At 48.5% G+C, this 19,494-nt stretch overlaps 1 protein-coding gene across 17 annotated transcripts in view; it reads right to left on the minus strand.

Annotated features, from left to right (window-relative positions):
- The window catches only part of SNX8 (sorting nexin 8), a 41,952-nt gene extending 23,937 nt beyond the window's left edge, over positions 1–18,015 (minus strand). For 2 of the 17 annotated variants that reach the window (XM_077907555.1, XM_077907554.1), the window contains exons 1-2: positions 14,208–15,064; positions 10,449–10,514 (exon numbers count right to left, since the gene is read on the minus strand). In XM_077907555.1, the coding sequence (XP_077763681.1) occupies positions 10,449–10,514; positions 14,208–14,430 (289 nt within the window). In that variant the 5' untranslated portion in view covers positions 14,431–15,064. Of the gene's footprint in view, positions 1–9,664; positions 9,779–10,448; positions 10,515–14,207; positions 15,097–17,874 lie in introns of those variants that run through there. The other 15 variants (XM_077907552.1, XM_077907550.1, XM_077907560.1 and 12 more) reach the window with 12 other exon arrangements.
- Positions 18,016–19,494: the final 1,479 nt, after the last annotated feature.

The following is a 19,494-nucleotide window of genomic DNA, read 5'->3' on the forward strand; positions in this document are numbered from 1 at the left end:
GACCCACAGGCACAGAACCTCATGCTAATTCCACTTTGCTCCAATGGCCCTTGTGAGGCCAGTGCTGAAAATAGCTACTAGAAATCATTCAGTAATCTCCCCACCTCCCCTCCAGATTACAGTATTTGAACTCAAAAAGCCTTTGTACATCCATGGACTAAAATGTAGAACCAACTGCCCATAACAAGGTGTTTGGGGCCATGAGCCCCAGGCCAGCCTGCAGACCAAGGCCTCACATGGGGCAGGGCAGAGGCTCAGGACCTGCCCCTCTGGACACCGCACCACTCAAGAGACGTGCCTGCTCCAGGGTGACTATGAGACAGACAGCCTGGCGGGTGTCAGAGAAACAGGCACACTGAAGGGAACTGCATCTCTCAAGCCAGCCACCAATGCCCCGTGCCACCCCCAGCGCATGCCTCTGCCTCCCTGCAGCCCACACAGGCTAACTGTCCGTGAGCACTCTTCAGTATCTGTTCAGGTGTGAAATTTGGTGGCTCGCCAAGCCAGCTAGACACAGATGAAAAGCAACAAAACGTCACACAAAGATGACTATCCTTCCCAACCTGTTTCCATCAGAGCCTGCAGAATGCAGTCCTGCTATGGGCAAGCACCTGGAGACATCTAGCCCCCGTGTTCTGACAGCAGCTATCAGCCCCACTCACCACAGCCCGAAGCCTTAGGAAACCAACAGGATGTGCCTGGTGAGCCATGCTGTCACACATGTCCCTGCTTTACCTAAGCAAGCCTTCACAAACGCTGACCGATGCAGAGGTCACGGGCTGGGAAGCTGCACAGTGGGCACAGGCCAGTCACTTACGGAGGCCACACCCAGCCTGCCTGGCCACCGCCCCCATGGCACGCTCCCTGATCCCTGAGGAGGGGCTGCACTGAGCACCGGAAAGTGTTCTTCAGCCTGCTCCGCCCAGACCTTCCCTGGCTTCTCACTGCTTGGAACAGCCCTTCCCGGCATAAAGGGTTTCTCAAACCACAATAGGTCATTTGTCCTCCAAAGGCAGCGAGGGAGGAGGGTTCCCACTGTCCGAGGTTCAGCAGGCCGGTGGATCAGAACAGGTCTTCTGACGGATTCCAGGTTCACTGTCATCCCCCTCCACTGTCATCCTCAGCTGTCCATTTGCCAGAGTGTGGGATGACAAGGGCCAGCGAGAAACAGCACAGTCTTGGGGTTAAAGCCTCCCAAATGAGCATGAATCACAATCGCCTGGTGGGCTCAACCAAATGCTGTCGGGTAACATAAGGGCTGGCAAGGATGTAGAGGGACTACAACCCCTGTGTGTGGCGGGTGGCAATGTAAAATGCCACGTGGGTAGCTCCTTACAATATAAACAGAATCCCACATGAGCCAGCAATCCCACTGCTAGGTCTATCCCCAGAAGAACTGGAAGCAGGGACTTAAGACACTTGCTCACCCACGTTCATGGCAGCATTATTCACAAAGCCCAAAGGTGGAAGTACCCAACATGTCCACAGACAGATGAACATAATGTGGTCCATCCACACCACAGAACATGATCTAGCCTGAAAGGAAGGAATCCTGGCACCTGCTCCAACATGGATGAACCCTGAGGAGACGTTGTGCTCAAGGAAAGAAGCCAGAGAGAAGAGGACGGACACTGTGTGATCCCACTTCTAGGAGGTCCCTGGACTCGTCAAATTCACAGACACAGAGAGTGGACAGTGGTGCCAGGGGCTGGGGGTCGGTTTTTAATGGGGACAGCATCTGGAGACAGTGACGTTTGCACAATGATGTGAATGTTAACACCACAGAACTACACACCTGAAGATGGTTAAAATCGTATGTCATGCAAAACATGAGAGACTCCTAACTCTGTGGAGGGAGGAAAGGGAGGTGGAAAGGGAGGAAAGGGAGGTGGGCGGTGGGTTGGGGTGACTGGGTGATGGGCACTGAGGGGGGCACTTGGCAGGATGAGCACTGGGTGTTATGCTATATGTTGACAAATTGAACTCCAATAAAAAAAAATCGCATGCCATGTATGTTTCACAGTTGGAAACCCACACAGATTACTAGGCTCCATCCCAGAGTCTAGGGTGGATCTAAAGAATCTGAGTTTCTCTAACAAGCTCCCAGGTGAAGCTGCTGCTGGTCCAGGAGTCACAGCGAGAACCACTATTACAGGATGAGCAGAGGAAGGACCCACGGCCCAAATCTGACAAAAACCAGGTAGGTGTTCATAAATGCTGCCATCACGCTTCACTTACTTGGCAGAGAGGGCAGTGACCAATGGCATTCCAGATGACAACTTTTCCACCTAAATAACAGGAAATAAAACAAGCAGGGGTTCCCGATTTTCAATAGGAACATTCCTGGTCAGGCTCATGAAAGAGGTTTCTACCCATGATCAAGAACTGTTCTAGGCTCCTCGGTTATTCTGAAATTCAGCTGTTCTCAGGAAACAGAAGTGACAAAGTCCTGGTCCTTACAGTGACCATGGCCTTAGAACTGAGAATTCAGCAGGCGGGCAGCCAGGAAGCACTGTGAACAACCCCAGGGTGGGTGGCGGACCACTCACTTGGGAGTTCAGATACACAGAAACTGGGACGCCTAGATGGCTCAGAGGTTGGCTTTCTGCTCAGGTCATGATTCCACAGTCCCAGGATCAAGTCCTGCACTGGGCTCCCTGCATGGAGTCTGCTTCTCCCTCTGCCTCTCTCTCTCCTCCTTCTCTCTTTGTCTCTCATGAATAAATAAAATCTTTTAAAAAAAATACACAGAAACTTTGACAGCCTCAGCTTTGTTACCCCTTGGATGCGGCTTTCTCTTACTGAGTGGCCCGTGACTTATTTTATCTACCATTACATTCTTTAAGTAAAGAAAACCACCCAGGGCCCCTGGCTGGCTAAGTCAGTTGAGCATCTCTTTATTTTGGTTCTGGTCATGATCTCAGGGTGGTGAGATCCGAGCCTTATAGCTGGCTCCTTGTTGCACTGGAGCCTGCTTGGGATTCTCTCTCTCCCCTCTCTGCCTCTCCCTCTCTCTAAAAAACAAAAAAAAAGGTAAAGAAAAAGAAAACCACTCCACCCTACAATGCATACATATCCTATTCGCCCTGCACATACTCCCCACATGTACAGGACTACAACAGACACACAGGTGATTTTTTTTAAACATGAAGCGTGTTTCAATGGGGTACATGACTACGTTTCTCCTTCAAATTCTCTGTAAAAGGAAAAACTTCCTAAGCTCTTTCCCATTCATGTAACACAATCATCATGAACACAGTTTTCCTTTCATTCAACCTTTGTTCTTACCTTTTTTTAAAAGATTTTATTTACTTATTCATGAGAGACACAGAGAGAGAGAGGGGAGCAGAGACACAGGCAGAGGGAGAAGCAGGCTCCATGCAGGGAGCCCGACATGGGACTCAATCCCGGGTCTCCAGGATCAGGCCCTGGGCTGAAGGCGGCGCTAAACCGCTGAGCCACCCAGGCGTCCCTGTTCTTAAACACTTTTTAAATACATTTACATTTGTTTTCGTTGTGAAATATTTCAAACGTACATAAATGTACAGAAAATACCAGAATCTATCTACCACAGAGATTTCACTGAAGATAACATTGTGCCATATTTTTTCTGGAAAAAAAAAAAGTCAAATACAGAAAAACATGTTACATATGCACAGCACCCTCTCCCCCTTTCCTATTCAAAAGTGGCCGCTACCCTGGAGCTAACAGAGCATTTGCAGGTAGGTAGGCCTCTGTGTTTTCTAAGTGTCTGTAAGCATCTAAAGTGCACGCAAGTATATTTCACATATACAATAAACACAATTATTTCCTTTCAGTTTTACTTTCTCATACTAGAAGAGAGCATGGTACATAAAACTGCACACACTGACTCTGCTCGGCTCAATGAACGGATACAGCAGTGTGGCAGCATCCAGAGAGACACACAGGTTCCCCACATCCCCTTCTCCCTTTTGGCCACTGCCCCCCCGCCAAAGGTGACTGCCACCTTCGAGCCCCACACGTGATCTTCACCTGTTACATAGTGGAATCAAGCCATAAGTTCCCCTGACTCTACTTCTACTCAGCATGATGTGTGAGGCCCATCCGTGTCACCACATGCAGCTGTCACCACTACATGCCCCACTGTATGATCAGGCCACCGTTCACCTCATTCTGGACACCTGGATAGTTCCCAGGTTTTCCTATTACACACCATGCTGCCAGGAACACTTAGCACACATCATGTGGTGTGCACGTACACTCATTTTTTGCTGAGTTCATTCCTTACAGTGAAGTTCCTGGGCCCCTGGATTTCACGTGTCCGGCTTAGCAAATACTTCCAGTTTTCTTTTTCTTTTTTTTTTTTTTTTCTTTTTTTTTTTTTTATGATAGTCAAACAGAGAGAAAGAGAGAGAGGCAGAGACACAGGCAGAGGGAGAAGCAGGCTCCATGCACCGGGAGCCTGACATGGGATTCGATCCCAGGTCTCCAGGATTGCGCCCTGGGCCAAAGGCAGGCGCCAAACCGCTGCGCCACCCAGGGATCCCTACTTCCAGTTTTCTAGAGTGACTGAGCCACATCGCACTCCCATCAGCAAGAGGTCCCAGTGGCCTCACACACGGACCACTCAGTATTTTACCCATTTCTCCCTCAACATTCTGGTAGGGTGTAAGCTTTCTATCATGGTTGCCAGTAAATCACCACTTCATCTTGATTTTTTACATAACAACCATTGCTCCATCTTCCTAAGAACTATTACCTGTACAGATTGCACAATATCTCAGGTATGCAACTAAAAATCAGATAGCCTTTCTCCCGTTAACTGTTTCCTGCTATTGAAAATAGTGTGAAGAATAGCCTCATTCACAAAACATTTTCCTGAATTTTTTTATTCTACCTTTAGCATCAAATCCTAGAGAATGTCACTTTTTTTTTCCTGGTAATGGACACTCCCCTAGATGGCTTTTATACACACGTATGTTGAGCAAGATTTTCTTCAGAAACCCTCTTCAGAGCATTAGTGCAGTGACCTTGGTGATCTAATGGATGTACCACAGTGGCATTAGAAAGAGAAAACCAGCACACCTGGGTGGCTCAATCAGTTAAGCATCTGACTCTTGGCTTCAGCATAGGTCATGGTCTCGAGATCATGAAATCAAGCCCCACATCCGGCTCCACACTCAGAGGAGTCTACTTAAGATTCTCTCCCCTTCAGCCCCCACTTACACATGCTCTCTCCTGATCTCAAAGAGAGAGAGAGAGAACTAAACTTTTAGCTTCTGACCTGTGGATCAAAATGGCAATCACCGAGGGGAATAGATCATAATGCAATGTTTCCTCAAATCCACCACCGCCCTCCAAAACTGTTCTTTTATCCTTTCTCAGCCAGTCAGCAGACACTCCTCTCCCGCTGCCCCTCCACTCACCTCTTTAGCCCCAGCCAACTGCAGACCCACTCCTCCACTTCCTTCAAATCTTGGCACAAACAACATTTTCCCATGATATGTATTCAGGGACAACTGCAATTTGCACCCTTTCCTCCCCCCAAGTGCTAACATATGTCACTGGCTCGGTGCATCTAAAAATTGTCCACCTCCCACTACAAGACCATCAACTCCAGGAGAGCAGGCCTCTTTATTCTGTGACACTTACTTTCCTGATGATCAAGAACACCACCCAGCACATAATAAGTGCTTAATCATCATTAGCTGACTCAATCAGAGGACTCAAAGTCATGTGTGCAAGAAAGCCACCTAGAGTAATCAAGGCCTGCTATGTTTTCTTAGGCAGGGCAACCACCTCCTGCCCACTCCGCACCAAATCTCATTACGGTCTGGCCAGTGACAGGAATCGTGCCTCAGTGAGCTGTGGCAGGAAGCAAAAGCTGGTAACACAGATGCCACTGTGGTGAGCAGGGACAGCCTCACACTGGAAGCATCTCCTCACCTCCACCACGGCCTCTCTGCCAATTTTTGGCTATATCTACTTTTTCCCCAAAATAACGTAAGGCAAAAACTCTGATTATATAAAGCCGTAATATGCCACATGGATAGTCAACCTGCACAGCAAGAGAAGAAAGGTTTTCATCTTCCTGCAATGGTGTTAGTGTTTTTATCTTGAAGCAAAGTAAAAAAACAATCTCTTCAGGTCCTTCCAAGTCCTCCAGTACTTCTTAGCTGAGTATTTCTGAACTGAATCCTCTCCAAAGTTCAAACAGTCCTTTAACAGTAAAGTGTTTCCAAAGCCCCATAAGAGTCTAGTGATCCTACTCTCTCGTTTGAATCTCCTTACTGAGCTTCCTCACTGTCTCATCCACTGGGTTCTCCCACACCCCAGCATTCACCAGCACCCCACCCCAGTTCAGGGAGTTCTGGCTCCCATGCTAGGCAGCATGGAGGTGGCACACAGCATGTGCACAACTGGGTCTCCATGTGCAAAGGAATGCCACCAGACCCCTCCTTCACACCATACATGATAGCCAAAACATTTAGGTCCAGGGTCCATTTTGAAAGCACTAAAACTACAAAACTCTAAGCAGAAAATACAGAACTAGATCTTCATGACTTAGGGTTAGGCAGAGACTTCTCAGTCATGACACCAAATGCACAAACAAAAGAACAAAAGGGATCAACTGGACTTCATCAAAGTTAAAGGCTGTCATGCTACAAGACACCATCAAGAAAGAAAAAAGACAACCCACAGAATGGGAGAAAAGACAATCCACAGACTGAGAGAAAACATGGATGAATCATGGATCTGATAAGGGACATGTGTCTAGAAGATATAAAGAAATTCTGAAAACTCAAGTTTTTTTAAAAAGACTACCTAACTTTAAAATAGACAAAGGATGGGCAGCCCCGGTGGCTCAGTGGTTTAGCGCTGCCTTCAACCCAGGGCGTGATCCTGGAGACCTGGGATCAAGTCCCACATCAGGTTCCCTGCATGGAGCCTGCTTCTCCCTCTGCCTGTGTCTCTGCCTCACACACACTCTCTCTCTCTCTCTCTCTCTCTCTCTCTCTGTCTCTCATGAATAAATAAAATCTTAAAAAAAAAAATAGGCTACAGATTTGAACAGATTTTTTTCCAAAACAGATACACAAAAGGCCAACATGCACATGAAAAGATATCCAATCACAATGAGGTTCCATTTCACATCCACTAGGATGGCAATAATCAAAGACAGTCACAAAAAATAAATAAAGGGCAATAACAAGCATTGGTGAGGGACATGGAGAAGTTGGAGCCCTCGTACTTGCTAGAAAACAGTCCTACAATCCCTCAAAGGGTTAAAGATAGGTAGTAACTGACCCAGTATCTGACCCAGTAATTCCACTGCTAGGAATGAAAAATATGTCCACACAAAAACTTGTGCATGAACATGCATAGCAGCATTATTTATAACAGTCAAAATGTGGAAACACCCCAAATGTCCATCAACTGATGAATGTGTAAGTAAAATACAGAGTCTCAATACAATGGAATACTGTTCCGCCATCAAAAGGAATGGCATGCTGGTCCACGCTACAACATGGCTCAACCTTGACACAATGATAAGTGAAAGAAGCCAGGTACGGAAGGACACGTAACACATGTTCTATTTACATGAAATTCCCAGAAGAGGCAAAGCTGTAGGAACAGAAAGATTAACCTGGATCAGGAGGAGAGGGGCCTAGGGAATGAAAACTGACCATGATGGGTACAGGGTTTCTTCCACAGCAGATGAGAATGCTCTAAAATTGGTGATGTTGATGGCTGCACAATTCTGTGAACATACTAAAACTACTGAATTGCATACTTCCAATGGGAGAATTACATGGTATGAGAAAAAGATCTTCATAAAGCTGGTACAAATGTTTGATGAATTCCCTTCTTCTCTCCAGTCCTTGTGAATAAAAACCACTTCTCTATGCCAGTGCTGTGCCTAGAACACAGATGGCTTGCAATCTTGAATGAAGGTGTCTGCTAAAAAGGGGAAAGATCATTTACCTGTGAAATCCTCTGGTTGTTCCAGGCATAAGCAGAAAAGTCTAGCTGGCGATGGTATCACGGAAACTTCCAGCAGCGCAAGGGGTCCCTGTCACTGCCGCCCCCCCCCCCCGCCCCACCCATGGCCATGAAGCTACAAGTCAGAACTGAAAGCAGCCATTGAATGCAGAGAAACAGAGCCACCCTTAATAGTTGTGTCTCCCACTCTCCTTACCTTTCCCATGAATTCAAAGGCAGGGATGAAACTGCCATCTGGACAGCTGTGTAGGGTACCAACCCCATTCAAATAAGGGCCATTCCCAACAAAACCTCTTTATGCCTGGAACCTTACTGAATGCTTTACATCTCTTCAATAATAAGTAGGTACTTCGTCCCATTTTACAGATTTGAAAACAAGTTCAGCTAAGCAACAAAGCCTGCCTGAGGTCACAGAGCTGGCAAGCTGAGTTGCAGGGCCAGAACCTGTGTCAGGCTACCTGATGATGCCCAATCCTGTGTTCCCTCCTTGACTCACAGGGAAAGGGGCAGGGAAAGGTACACCCCATTCTCAGGGCCAGAGGTCAGATGGTCTCAGTGCAAATCCCTGACTCCTGTGTGACTGTGAACCAACCACTCGCCTTCCCCCACCTTGCTCCGTTTTCTCGTCCCTAATATGGAGACAATATCATTTAGGTCACTGTTCGGCTCCAAGAATTTCTTTTTTTTTTTTAAAGAAAGTATGTGAAAGCATCTAGCACAGCGCCTGGTGCTCAAGCTTTTCTTTTCCAAAGACCTGCAGGCCAGACACGAAATCTCCAGATGAAACCACAGACCGAATGAACTGCAGGCCTGGTGTGTTCGCTGCCACAAGCACCGGGATCTGCACCATGACCACGGCATTTTGCTCTGGTCAAGACCTGAAAACAACTCCCAAAGTTCATACTAATCACAAACAGATCATGGGTGGTCCCTGGGATCTCAGGGACGTGTGTGAACCATTCGCACACAAATATCACCTTCTCAGGCTATGAGTGGCTACTCCTTTCGGAGGGAGATGCAAGAGACCAAACCACAGAGGGGGAAAAAAATCACGGGTCTGTTTCCTGAAGACATCACAGAACTGAAGCTGAGCGCCAAAAACAGTCACCTCTCAGATGATTTCCTCTGACTGAAAGTGGAGCAGGAGGAACCAGCACAGGGGCCGTCAGATCTCTGCTTCACCACGAATCTCACCAAACCTGCTTCTCAAAAGGCCCCATTCAAGTTGGGTCTATTCCTCAAAAAACCTCTTTGGTCTCTCACTTTTGGAATGTTTACATGTGGGGAGGCCCAGTGACTTTTTCCAGAGTTTAAAAGGAATACTATTTTAGCTAATTTGGGGAATCTTGGGAGTAACTTACAAAACAGGAGTTCAAAATTCCTAAAAGATTCATGGTCTCTCTCTTAAACTAAATTCAATCTGGTTTTGGTCTTTGTTCTTTAAACCCTCACCCTGGGTCTGGTTGGTTCAGTCTGAAAGTGACTCAGGTTTTCTAGGATCTCTTGCCGTGAAAGTGAAAATGTTCCAAAATATCCAGCAGGACTAAGTGCGTCTCTATCCCAGTGAAGGCTAAAGAGAGCCCACATTCACAAACACATCAGGCCCCACTAATAAAATTCCAAGCAGTCACTCATATTATAAGCCAAGTGAGATACAATTAAATCCATTTGAACAAACCTTGACTGGTCTATGGAAGGAATCACAAAAAGTAAGACAAGGTCCCTGCCATCCAGCTGCCTGCGGGGCAGACCATCAAGAATGCCGTTAAATCAGCCGGAGAAAGGAACGCCCCTGAAATTGGCGTGAACTAATTAGGAATGGTAAAGAATGTCACAGTAAGAAAAACATGTAGTTGGTCTAGCCCCCACAGTCAAATGGGCACTGAATGTGGAGACCTAGTTTCCCAGGCAGAGAAGGCTGGACTCTCCTCTGCAGTCTGCAGCCAAAATCAGTTCACTACGATAATCTGAATATCTTCATTAGAGGAGGGAACTCGACCCATGTTTTACAAAATTTGCTTTTGAGCGCTGTCATATTCCGCTCAATCGGAAACACACTCCGTTCGTCATCAACCCCCAGTTCCCCAGACAGACCAAACCGGTGGCCCCAGCAGCTGCACTCGGAGCTCAACATGTGGGTAACAGTTCTCCCAAGAAACCATCATCGCTTGTACACATGCCTCCTACGCTACTGAGCCCTCCCATCATCCCATCGCACCATCCAAAGTGCATCCCCTTCCTGAAAAAAGAAAGGCAACATCCTACAATGAATGGTCCTCCGTGGTATTTCAAGAATGGTCACACGGAACCAACTCGCTGTACATAAAACCTTTCAGAGAGGGAAAGTCATGGCCCTGAACCTCAAGGGAGGCACATGAAAGGCAGGCGCCATGATGCAGGCCTTTGGGGACCATAGCAAGGAGGTGGTATCTACTGATTCAGAACCAGAGCCACATACTCACCCGCGTGTGAATCCCGCTCTCCAGTCCTGGCCCAGTGATGGGACCGCTGGGCGTCGGCTTCCCTGTCTGTAAAGTGAGAGTAACAGGCTACTTACTTCGCAGGATGACTGTGAGGGGAACAGCATCTCCTCCATGACGCCCCACCAAGGACATCTAGACACAGGAAGCACTCTGCAAGCCTTCACCATCAACACAACCCATACTCTGTTCCAAAAAGAATGCCCTATATGGAAATCCCTCCCAGGAGGAGGCAGAAGATGGGACACTTTGGACCTATGACCCAGTCCATATTGGGAAACAGGCCCCTTCCATAGGATGCACCTAACCTCTCAACTTCTGCAGGGACTCCGAGAGGCTCCTGACTTCACTGTCCGTCCTGAGGAGCAATACCAGAGGCTCACAAGACACCTAACATAAAGAACTACACATATAGACCTCCCTCAGAAGAGCTGCAAATGCGATCTTAAATCTCCCTTTGGCGCAAAAACCCAGCAGTGAGTAGCATTTCTCAGGAGCTGAGAGGTGAACTTACTGTCCCAAAGACAATTAACGGTGCTAAGTCATGACTATGACCTGACTCCTTGATAGTAGATGACCTTGGCCAAGGACATACCGTGAACAGCAGCTGAGGTCCCCCACACAGCTGTCCTGCTGTGACACAGTCCAGTGGCCCTCAGGTCTAGGTTCTGCTGGTCCCAGGGACCACCAAAGCAGCTGAACTCACCAGCGCCAATAATATTCAGACATAAACATCAGAAATGGCAGAAGCTGGGGGGAGGGGGGTCTCCTGCCTATTCAGTGCAGGATACTCCATTAGGAGTGGACACTGACACAACAAAACACGTATTCACTATAAATATATTTCCGGTATTAACTAGAAAGTAGAAACCAAGGGCATTCAAAATGCCTACAAAACTACTGTAAAACAAGACCCCTTGCACCCTCCTCTGCTGGGAAAACTGTATTGTTAGCAGGCGCACTTGACGCCTTAGGATCTCAGGTTTTCTCTCTGTGTTTTCCATTGTGAAATAGATCTCACTCACACACACACACATACACGGGAAGGGGTGTAAAAGTTAAAAGACCACCAACATTCTGAAAGCCCCCCCCCACCCAGCATCCCTTGTAGGTCAAACCCCCTTTTTCCTACCAGAGTGACCACTGTCGAAGTTTCATGGTATTTTGCTTGCTCTTCATTTATAGTTTTATCACCTAAGGAAGCATCCCTACACAACAGAATCTAATTCTGCATGTTTTTTAACTTAACAGAAACTGGAGTCAACCAATACATGTGTTTTCTCTGGCTTCTCTGGACACTTTCAGTGGAAGGTAGAGGGGCTCAGTTCTGACATTTGCAAAGGTCCCTGAACAAGTGACCTAAGGGCATCTCCCAGCTCTCAAAGCCAGATAACAGAAACTCTGATTCTACTGCACAGCTGATAACAGCGGTCACCTCTAAGGTGGAAGAAACTAGCTTAGCGGGAAACAAGCTTTTGTTAACCAAGTGCAAGCTGGAGGACAAGTTTTAACATTTGTTCAATTTAAAGGATCATTTTCTGAAAAACATGTGACAAGAGTATCTTTAGCACAAATGGCATGACATTACCACTTTAGAAGCACAAAGAGAGCTTGATGCATTATCATGCAGTCATTAAACAGATAATGATGAAAACTATTTTTAGCATGTAAAAAAATTTCAGGGACGCATGGGTGGCTCAGTGGTTGAGCATCTGCCTTCAGCCCAGGACATGATCCTGGAGTCTCAGGATCGAGTCCCACATCGGGCTCCCTGTGAGGAGTCTGCTTCTCCCTCTGCCTATGTCCCTGCCTCTCTCTCTGTGTCTCCCATGAATAAATAAATAAAATCTAAATAAATAAATAAATAAATAAATAAATAAATAAAGTTCACTGAAAAGACCAAGCTATAAAGTGTATATACACTATGAGGACAGCCAAGTAAAAAGCATATGAAAGGGAAAAAAGGAAAATTCAGTTGACCCTCAAGCAAAATAATGTTTAGGGGCACCAACCTCACCCCCTGCACAATCAAAAATCTACATATAACTTGACTCCCCAAAAACTTAACTACTAACAGTCTGCTGTTGACTGAAAGCCTTACCAATAATAAAAGGTCAATTAACACATATTTTGTGTATGTATCATATACTGTAACCATACTGTAAAATAGAGGAAAAAAATGTCAAGAAAATCATAAGGAGGGGAGCCCTGGGTGGCTCAGCGGTTTGGTGCCTGCCTTTGGCCCAGGGCGTGATCCTGGAGTCCTGGGATCAAGTCCCACATGGAGCCTGCTTCTCACTCTGCCTGTGTCTCTGTGTCTGCCTGCCTCTCGCTCGCTCGCTCTCTCATGAATAAAATCTTTAAAAAAAAAAAAAAGAAAATCATAAGGAAAATACATTTACAGCACTGTACTGTATTGACCGCATACAAGGGGTCCTGCACAATACACACCTGTGTTGCTCACAAGTCCAGTGCATGTTAAAATGCAGCAGTTGTGTTAAAGTGGTGGAATTATGGGTGAGTTCTGTTTATAAAATGTTTGTACTTGCAGTTATGTTCTTGTACAACTTTCCCCTCCAGTGCCAATTCCTGTACAACAATGCAATTTTACTGGTTTGATTACAACTCATTCATGAGACTCATAGTGAAAAAAACTTGACCAGTGCAGATCAGTTCTGAAAGATCCTCGGGAGATCACGGAGATGGACTTCTCAGAAATAACACCTCACCACAAATCTCCCCAGTCTCCACTGAGATTCCCTGGAATCAATCAAACATCACACAATTCCCCTTCACCTCTGTTGAGCACATCAACTCCAAACTGACCAGGAGTCCTAGAAAACCCCACCGAACACCTGCTCCACAGACAGAAACAGCCAATGTGCCCTCCTCCAGAAGCCCAGTCAACAGAAAACATGAAGTGTAGCATCAGAGCCCCCTGTGAGTCAAACGACTAATAGAACATGCATCTCAGGACATCCTGAGCCCTCTGTGCTACAGGGTATTTCAAACCTGACTATTTTAACAAAGGACGTCTACCCTCCTGAAGTCTGGTCATGGTTTTTGAGTTATTCTATAATAAAAACACACAGAGAGCAAAAGCACTGAAGTTCTTCTGAGGGTAACATGATTGGGAGTCAGTATCCACCTACCCTAGGGTCCAGGTATCCTACCTGCACCCCCAGCCAACCCTGCTTCACAGGCCACCCTTCAAGTCTCTCCACAGCAACCAGTATGGGCAAACATCCCTTTTTGTGTTGTGTTTTTCTTAGGAAGGAAAAAATAATACCAAAACAGAATTCCCCCACCCGGAACACATCACTTTCTTACTAACCACAAATTCTGGCAAAATCTGTTCTACACAATAGTGATTCAGTTAGTTCCTCTTTCTTCAAATTGACACATTTTACCTTGCAAATTGTGTATGTCTGTATGAGAGTTTAAAGATCAACAAAGGAAACTTAAATAATATTTCCACAATGATTGTTATCAAATTAAAATGATACTATCCATAAGAAAACTTATGACAAAAATGTAATTCTACTGAAATGTTTAAGCTTTTTCTACGTAGCAGATCTTACTCTAATCCTGGGAGGTAAAGAAAAATAACAGTTTCTGCCTGTCGGGAGTTTACAATCAAAATGTGTGTAGTAATGGGGAGAAGAATGGACAGGAAAGAGTTTTTTCCTGAACGCAAACAGCACTTTGAGGTAGAATTTAACCCAAACACATATATCTTACGTGACAGTTCAGTGAATTCTGACGACTGTACACCCAGAAAAGCAGCAGGCGAGGAGTGGTGGCTGGAGCAGAGAAAGCAAGGAAATCGCCCAGGCATGCAGAGAAGGTGGGGGCCCGTGTGCAGGAGCCAGGATGATGAGCAGAGCTCAGACGTGACCCCAGAGAAAACCAGGAGACAAATGGCTGAGAGCTTCCTAACCAGATGGAATGTATGGAATGCCATCAAGTGAGCCACACCAACAGAAGTGAAGCTGATTCTCCCATGTTCTAAAGACCAAGTTTAGGTCCATCAGATTGCAGGAAAGCCGGGCTGTGATACACAGTGGTCATCTGTGTGTATTCTTATTCAGGATATGATGCAATCTCAAAAACTCAAATTATACAGTCAAGCATATATCACATTCAATCCTTGCCATTCTTATTCTAAGTCCCAACTGCTGAGCTTTATAACCTCAAAACAGGCCCTGAAATAAAATCTCATCCTGCACAGAGAACAAAATGTTCCCATCAGATACTGTGATAGTAATAATTTAAACATAAAATCTCCAAAGGGACTATGTTCAAAATGAAAAAAGAAATGTTTCAATATGGAAAAAGATCCACTCCTAAGAAAACAGGGAAAAGGTATGAATGGTGAGTTGAGAGGCCACACAAAATGAAACTATAACAAGGAACTAAACCCCACTAATACTGGTGGAAATGAAATCCAAACAAAAATGAAACACTTTCTGAATGTTTGTAGATCTGCAAGGAATTTATAGAAATGGTAGTTAGTGCCCAGGAGGTTATGAGGAAATGATGTTCTTAACAGGGCACGCTTCAGTTCCAGGAGTAAACTGGTGGTAGCCCCACAGAGGATAAGCCCTCAGTATCTGCTGAAACTCCCAGGGTAGCTACTTGTGGGAGGCATAATAACGCCCCCACCCACCCACAGCCCTCTACGACTAAGTCCTGGAAACTGCATCTGTTGTTTCCATGGTTAAGGGGAACAAAGGTAGCAAATGGAATTCAGGTGGCCAACCAGCTGACCTTGAAATAGGCCACAGGTTGTGGATTATCCAGGTGGTTGGTGGTCCCGGGGTCCTCAAAAGTAGAAGTAGTAAACAAGAAATGGGGAACCAGAGAAATGACAGCACGAAAAAGACATGGCTCATGGTTGCTGGAGAAAGGGGACCATCACCGAGGAATGTGGGAGGCATCTGCAAGCCAGAAAGGCCGGAAAACGGATTTTCCCCGAGGGCCTCCAGAAGGAAGGCAGCCCTGCCCACACCTGATAGTAGCCCAAGGAAACCTATTTTGGACTACTGACCACCATCCAGATCTGTGAGATGCTAAGTGTTGTTTAAGCCACCATATCTGTAGTAATTTGTTACAGCAACTGCAGAAAACTAATACACTACCCTAGAGAAACATAACCACATGTGCTCGAGAAGGTATGGGGTTTCTAAGTATCTATCCTTTTAAAATATAAAAACAGGGTGGAGAGAATCCATCCCCAACCCATAACAAAGATCACCTCTGGCAAAGAGACGGTGGTGGGAATCGGTGTGAGATTCACTTAGTTAATAATGTTCTACATTTCTTTAAAGAAAACGTGTTTGTCCATGTATAGCTTAATTGAAAATTAAATTTTTAGGGAGTGGACAGCCCTGGTGGCTCAGCGGGTTTGGCGCCACCTCCAGCCCACGGCATGATCCCGGAGACCCGGGATCGAGTCCCACATCGGGCTCCCTGCATGGAGCCTGCTTCTCCCTCTGCCTGTGTCTCTGCCTCTCTCTCTGTGTGTGTCTCTATGAATAAATAAATAAAATGTTTAAAAAAAATTTTAGGGAGTTACCATTCACAGATTAAGCTTCAAAGCATTAGAACATGACCCTTAATGTTGGAAACCAGGGAACGCGATTTTCTCTGACAATCCCAATGGCAGTACAAAGACCCAGACTTCACAGTCTCCACAAGTAATACCTCGAGTAGGCTCTGCCTGTGTAGACAAAACACCGAAAAGAGAAACCATTCTATATTCATAAGCACAAACCCATCAACGAACCAAAATCAGCCTTGACTAAAAGTGAGATATGCATTTACGGTCAACGGACAAGATTCGGTCTCAAAGCCTTAGGTTTTCTGCCTCTAGCCCACCCAACCACGACTCCCACCTGGACATGCCTCCTTAATACTTGCCCAGTTTGGGCAAGTCACTTACCTCTGGGTTTTATTTATCCCAGTGTAAAAAAGATTTGTTCTACCACTTTACCTGTGTCATCGGACGGTCAAAAGGTTTTAAGTGGGATGCAATGACAGGTTGCCTCCCACAGTCCATAAACCCCACTTTGAGTACTCCCCTGGCTATAGAACAGCACTCTGTAACCAGAGGTGCTACCGTGTCCTCACAGTGAGCAGGCCTAATAAAATCCCCACGGCCCCCAAGAAGGCCAACTAAGGCCAACTACCACGGTTATTCCAGGCAAAGTCAGAGGGAGGGTATGCTGGGAGGGCGGCTGTCCATAAGTGGAATCCAGTGGGTAAGTCCTGCCATGTGGGGGACGCCTGGGTGGGTCACTGGTTGAGCATCTGCTCAGGTCGTGGTCCTGGGATCAAGACCCACATCTGGCTCCCTGCATGGAGCCTGCTTCTCCCTCTGCTGTGTCTCTGCCCCTGTGTGTCTCTCATGAATAAATAAATAAAATCTTAAAAAAAAAAAAAAATCGACTGCGGTACCCAAAGGTGCAGACGGTGCAGAGACCCCTGAGCCACCACCATATGCAGTCAACTATGAACTGCTTTACAACCCGAGCCAAAAAGCCAATGACAGCCTCCCGTTTCCAAACGGGACCAACCAAGGGGTCCAGGCTGGGGCCCCGGAATCGGTGAGGCCCATTGCCCACGCCGGGCTCAAATGTGTGACCTCCAGAACAGCAAGTGCCATCACATGCTTCCCCTTACACAGCTACGAACGCAATGAAAAATTACTCAAAACCATTTCTGGGAGTGGGGGATTTCTTTCTAGATGCAGACACACCCAGGAGCCTTTATGTCAAGGAGTCCAGTGCAATGCCCACCTCCCAGCAGCTTCCCCGCCACTCCCTTCCCTGTTCTCCCCAATGAATAAACACTCTCGTGCCCTCCAGACGCCACCGTAGCACAGCCCCCTGGGGACACCTGGCCACACCCCCAGCGGGGTCCCTCGCCCCTGTGCCCCCTCCCCGCCTCCGACCCGCGCCCAAAGGCCGCAGTAACGGCCAGCAACGCCGCCCCTACATCTGTTCTCCACCTGGAGGGGGCTAAAGGAGGGAACTTTCCAGGAGGGACCATCCTACAAAAGCCAAGCCCCGCGCACGCTTTTCCGTGCTGACGCCCATTCACGAGGGCACACGCACTCGGAGCCAAGTCTGTCCGGTCCGCGGCGGAGAGCTCGCGAGTCCGGGGCGGCACGGCGGGGAGCGGGAGCGGGGCCCCCGAACAGGGAGGCGCGGCCGGGCGACCCAGAGCAGGTGCGCAGGTGCTCGGGTCCCCGGGCCCGCGGCGCCCTTCTCAGCGTGGCGGGGGCGCGCGGGGCGCCAGCGGGCAGCCGGGCAGCCGGGGAGCCGGGGAGCCGGGGGCCGCGGGGCCACGGGGGCGAGGGCGGGCCGGGGGCTGCGCGCGGGAGCAGGGGGACCGCCAGCCGTACCTGCCGCCGGTGGGTCCGCCTCCTCGTCCGCCTCCGCCTCCGCTGCCGCCACGACTGGAGCCGCGCCTGCCTCCGCGGACAGCCGGTCCATCACGCCGCCAGTCATGTGAGCGCTAGCCACGTGACTTCCTCCGCGCCCGCCGGCCCGCCACGCCACGCCCACCCCGCCCGGCCACGCCCACGCCACGCCCACTCCGGGCGGCCACGCCCCTTTGTCTGGCCTGGCCACGCCCACCCGGGCCGGCCCCGCCCCGGCCACGCGGCCACCGGGAGGCCTGGCCCGCGCCGCTCGCCCCCTCGTTCATCCGCTAGCTCGGCCTCTGGTCGTCACACTCACCCCTCCTACGGTTACTCTGCACTTCCGCGTGGGCGGCCCCCGCGTCCCGGCGCGTCCTCCACTCACCCCTCGGTCCTCAGCGCCCCCGCCCCGCCCCGCCCCGCCCCTCACCGACGCACCCATCCCCCCTCTCTCATTCATCATTCATCCACGCTCCCACCCCCGCTCACTCACCCTCTCCCTGGCTCGCTCACTCACTCACCCGTCCACCCCTTGCTCACTCACCCACACACACTCATTCACCCGCTCCCTGGCTGCCTCACTCATTCATCCGTCCACCTCCTCTGCTCACCCGCCTTACCCGCCCCTTACCCGTTCACTCCCGCACTCCCACTGCCCCCGCCCTCGGTCCGGGGTGCATTAGGTGCCTCCAGATTTGGAGGGGGGCACACTAGAGCAAGTGTCCTGGCTGTTCCCAAATGAGGCTGTGGGAGCTCCGGGAACGAGGAAGGGACCCCCTGGGGGGCGGAGCCTGAACTGATGCTGCGGGTGAGGAGTTATGCAGGAGGAGGAGGCAATGGCCTCCAGCTGGCTCAAACTTTCTGAGGCATCAAGCAGCTGGAAACGCTACTGCCGTCCTCCTGGAGCTAAAGTGTGGGTGCAACATGGCAGAAGAGGAATCTGGAGCACAGGAAGGGCTCCATCAGGGAGGATCTCCTGATGTTGTGGCCTACTGACACCCCCTGGGAGCTGGCAACTCCATCAGTAGTCCAGGCCCCATGTCCAGGTCCTTCCCCACATTGTCCCTTCTTGCTACAGCCACTGGATCCTGCCCAGGTTACAGCACCCAGGAAGTCCCTGTGAGCTGGCACAGGCAGAGACGCTCTCCCCCACTATAATCTTGCAAGTGCTGGTCCCTTCCACACATGGACTTCCACAAGTCGCAGGGGGACACTGCAGGATCCTGTGATACACAGCCCCCATCTGATGCTGCTTCCTTCCGCATCCTGGCCTTCCTTTCAGCTGCTCTTGCATCCACTAATGTGCTCAGCACTTTCTATGTCTCCACCCCCCAAACACACACACACTCTTTAACATCCCATATTACTCGGCTATATATCTCTGACCCTTACTAGATGATTAAGGTCTTTATTAAATGTCTAAGAGTTCACTGCACTTTCCAAACTGTAAAGCACTGTACGAGTACACAGACATTATTTAAGAACAATTGCATAAATGTATTATTTAACACCCCTGACACAGGCCCACACAGCCCCTAGTTCAGAGTTCTGGATCTTTCCAACTTTCCAACCACCTGGGGAAAGTTCGAATACATTCAGCCT

The sequence above is a fragment of the Canis aureus genome, chromosome 8 (genome assembly GCF_053574225.1).
Source record: "Canis aureus isolate CA01 chromosome 8, VMU_Caureus_v.1.0, whole genome shotgun sequence".
Lineage (NCBI taxonomy): Eukaryota > Metazoa > Chordata > Mammalia > Carnivora > Canidae > Canis > Canis aureus.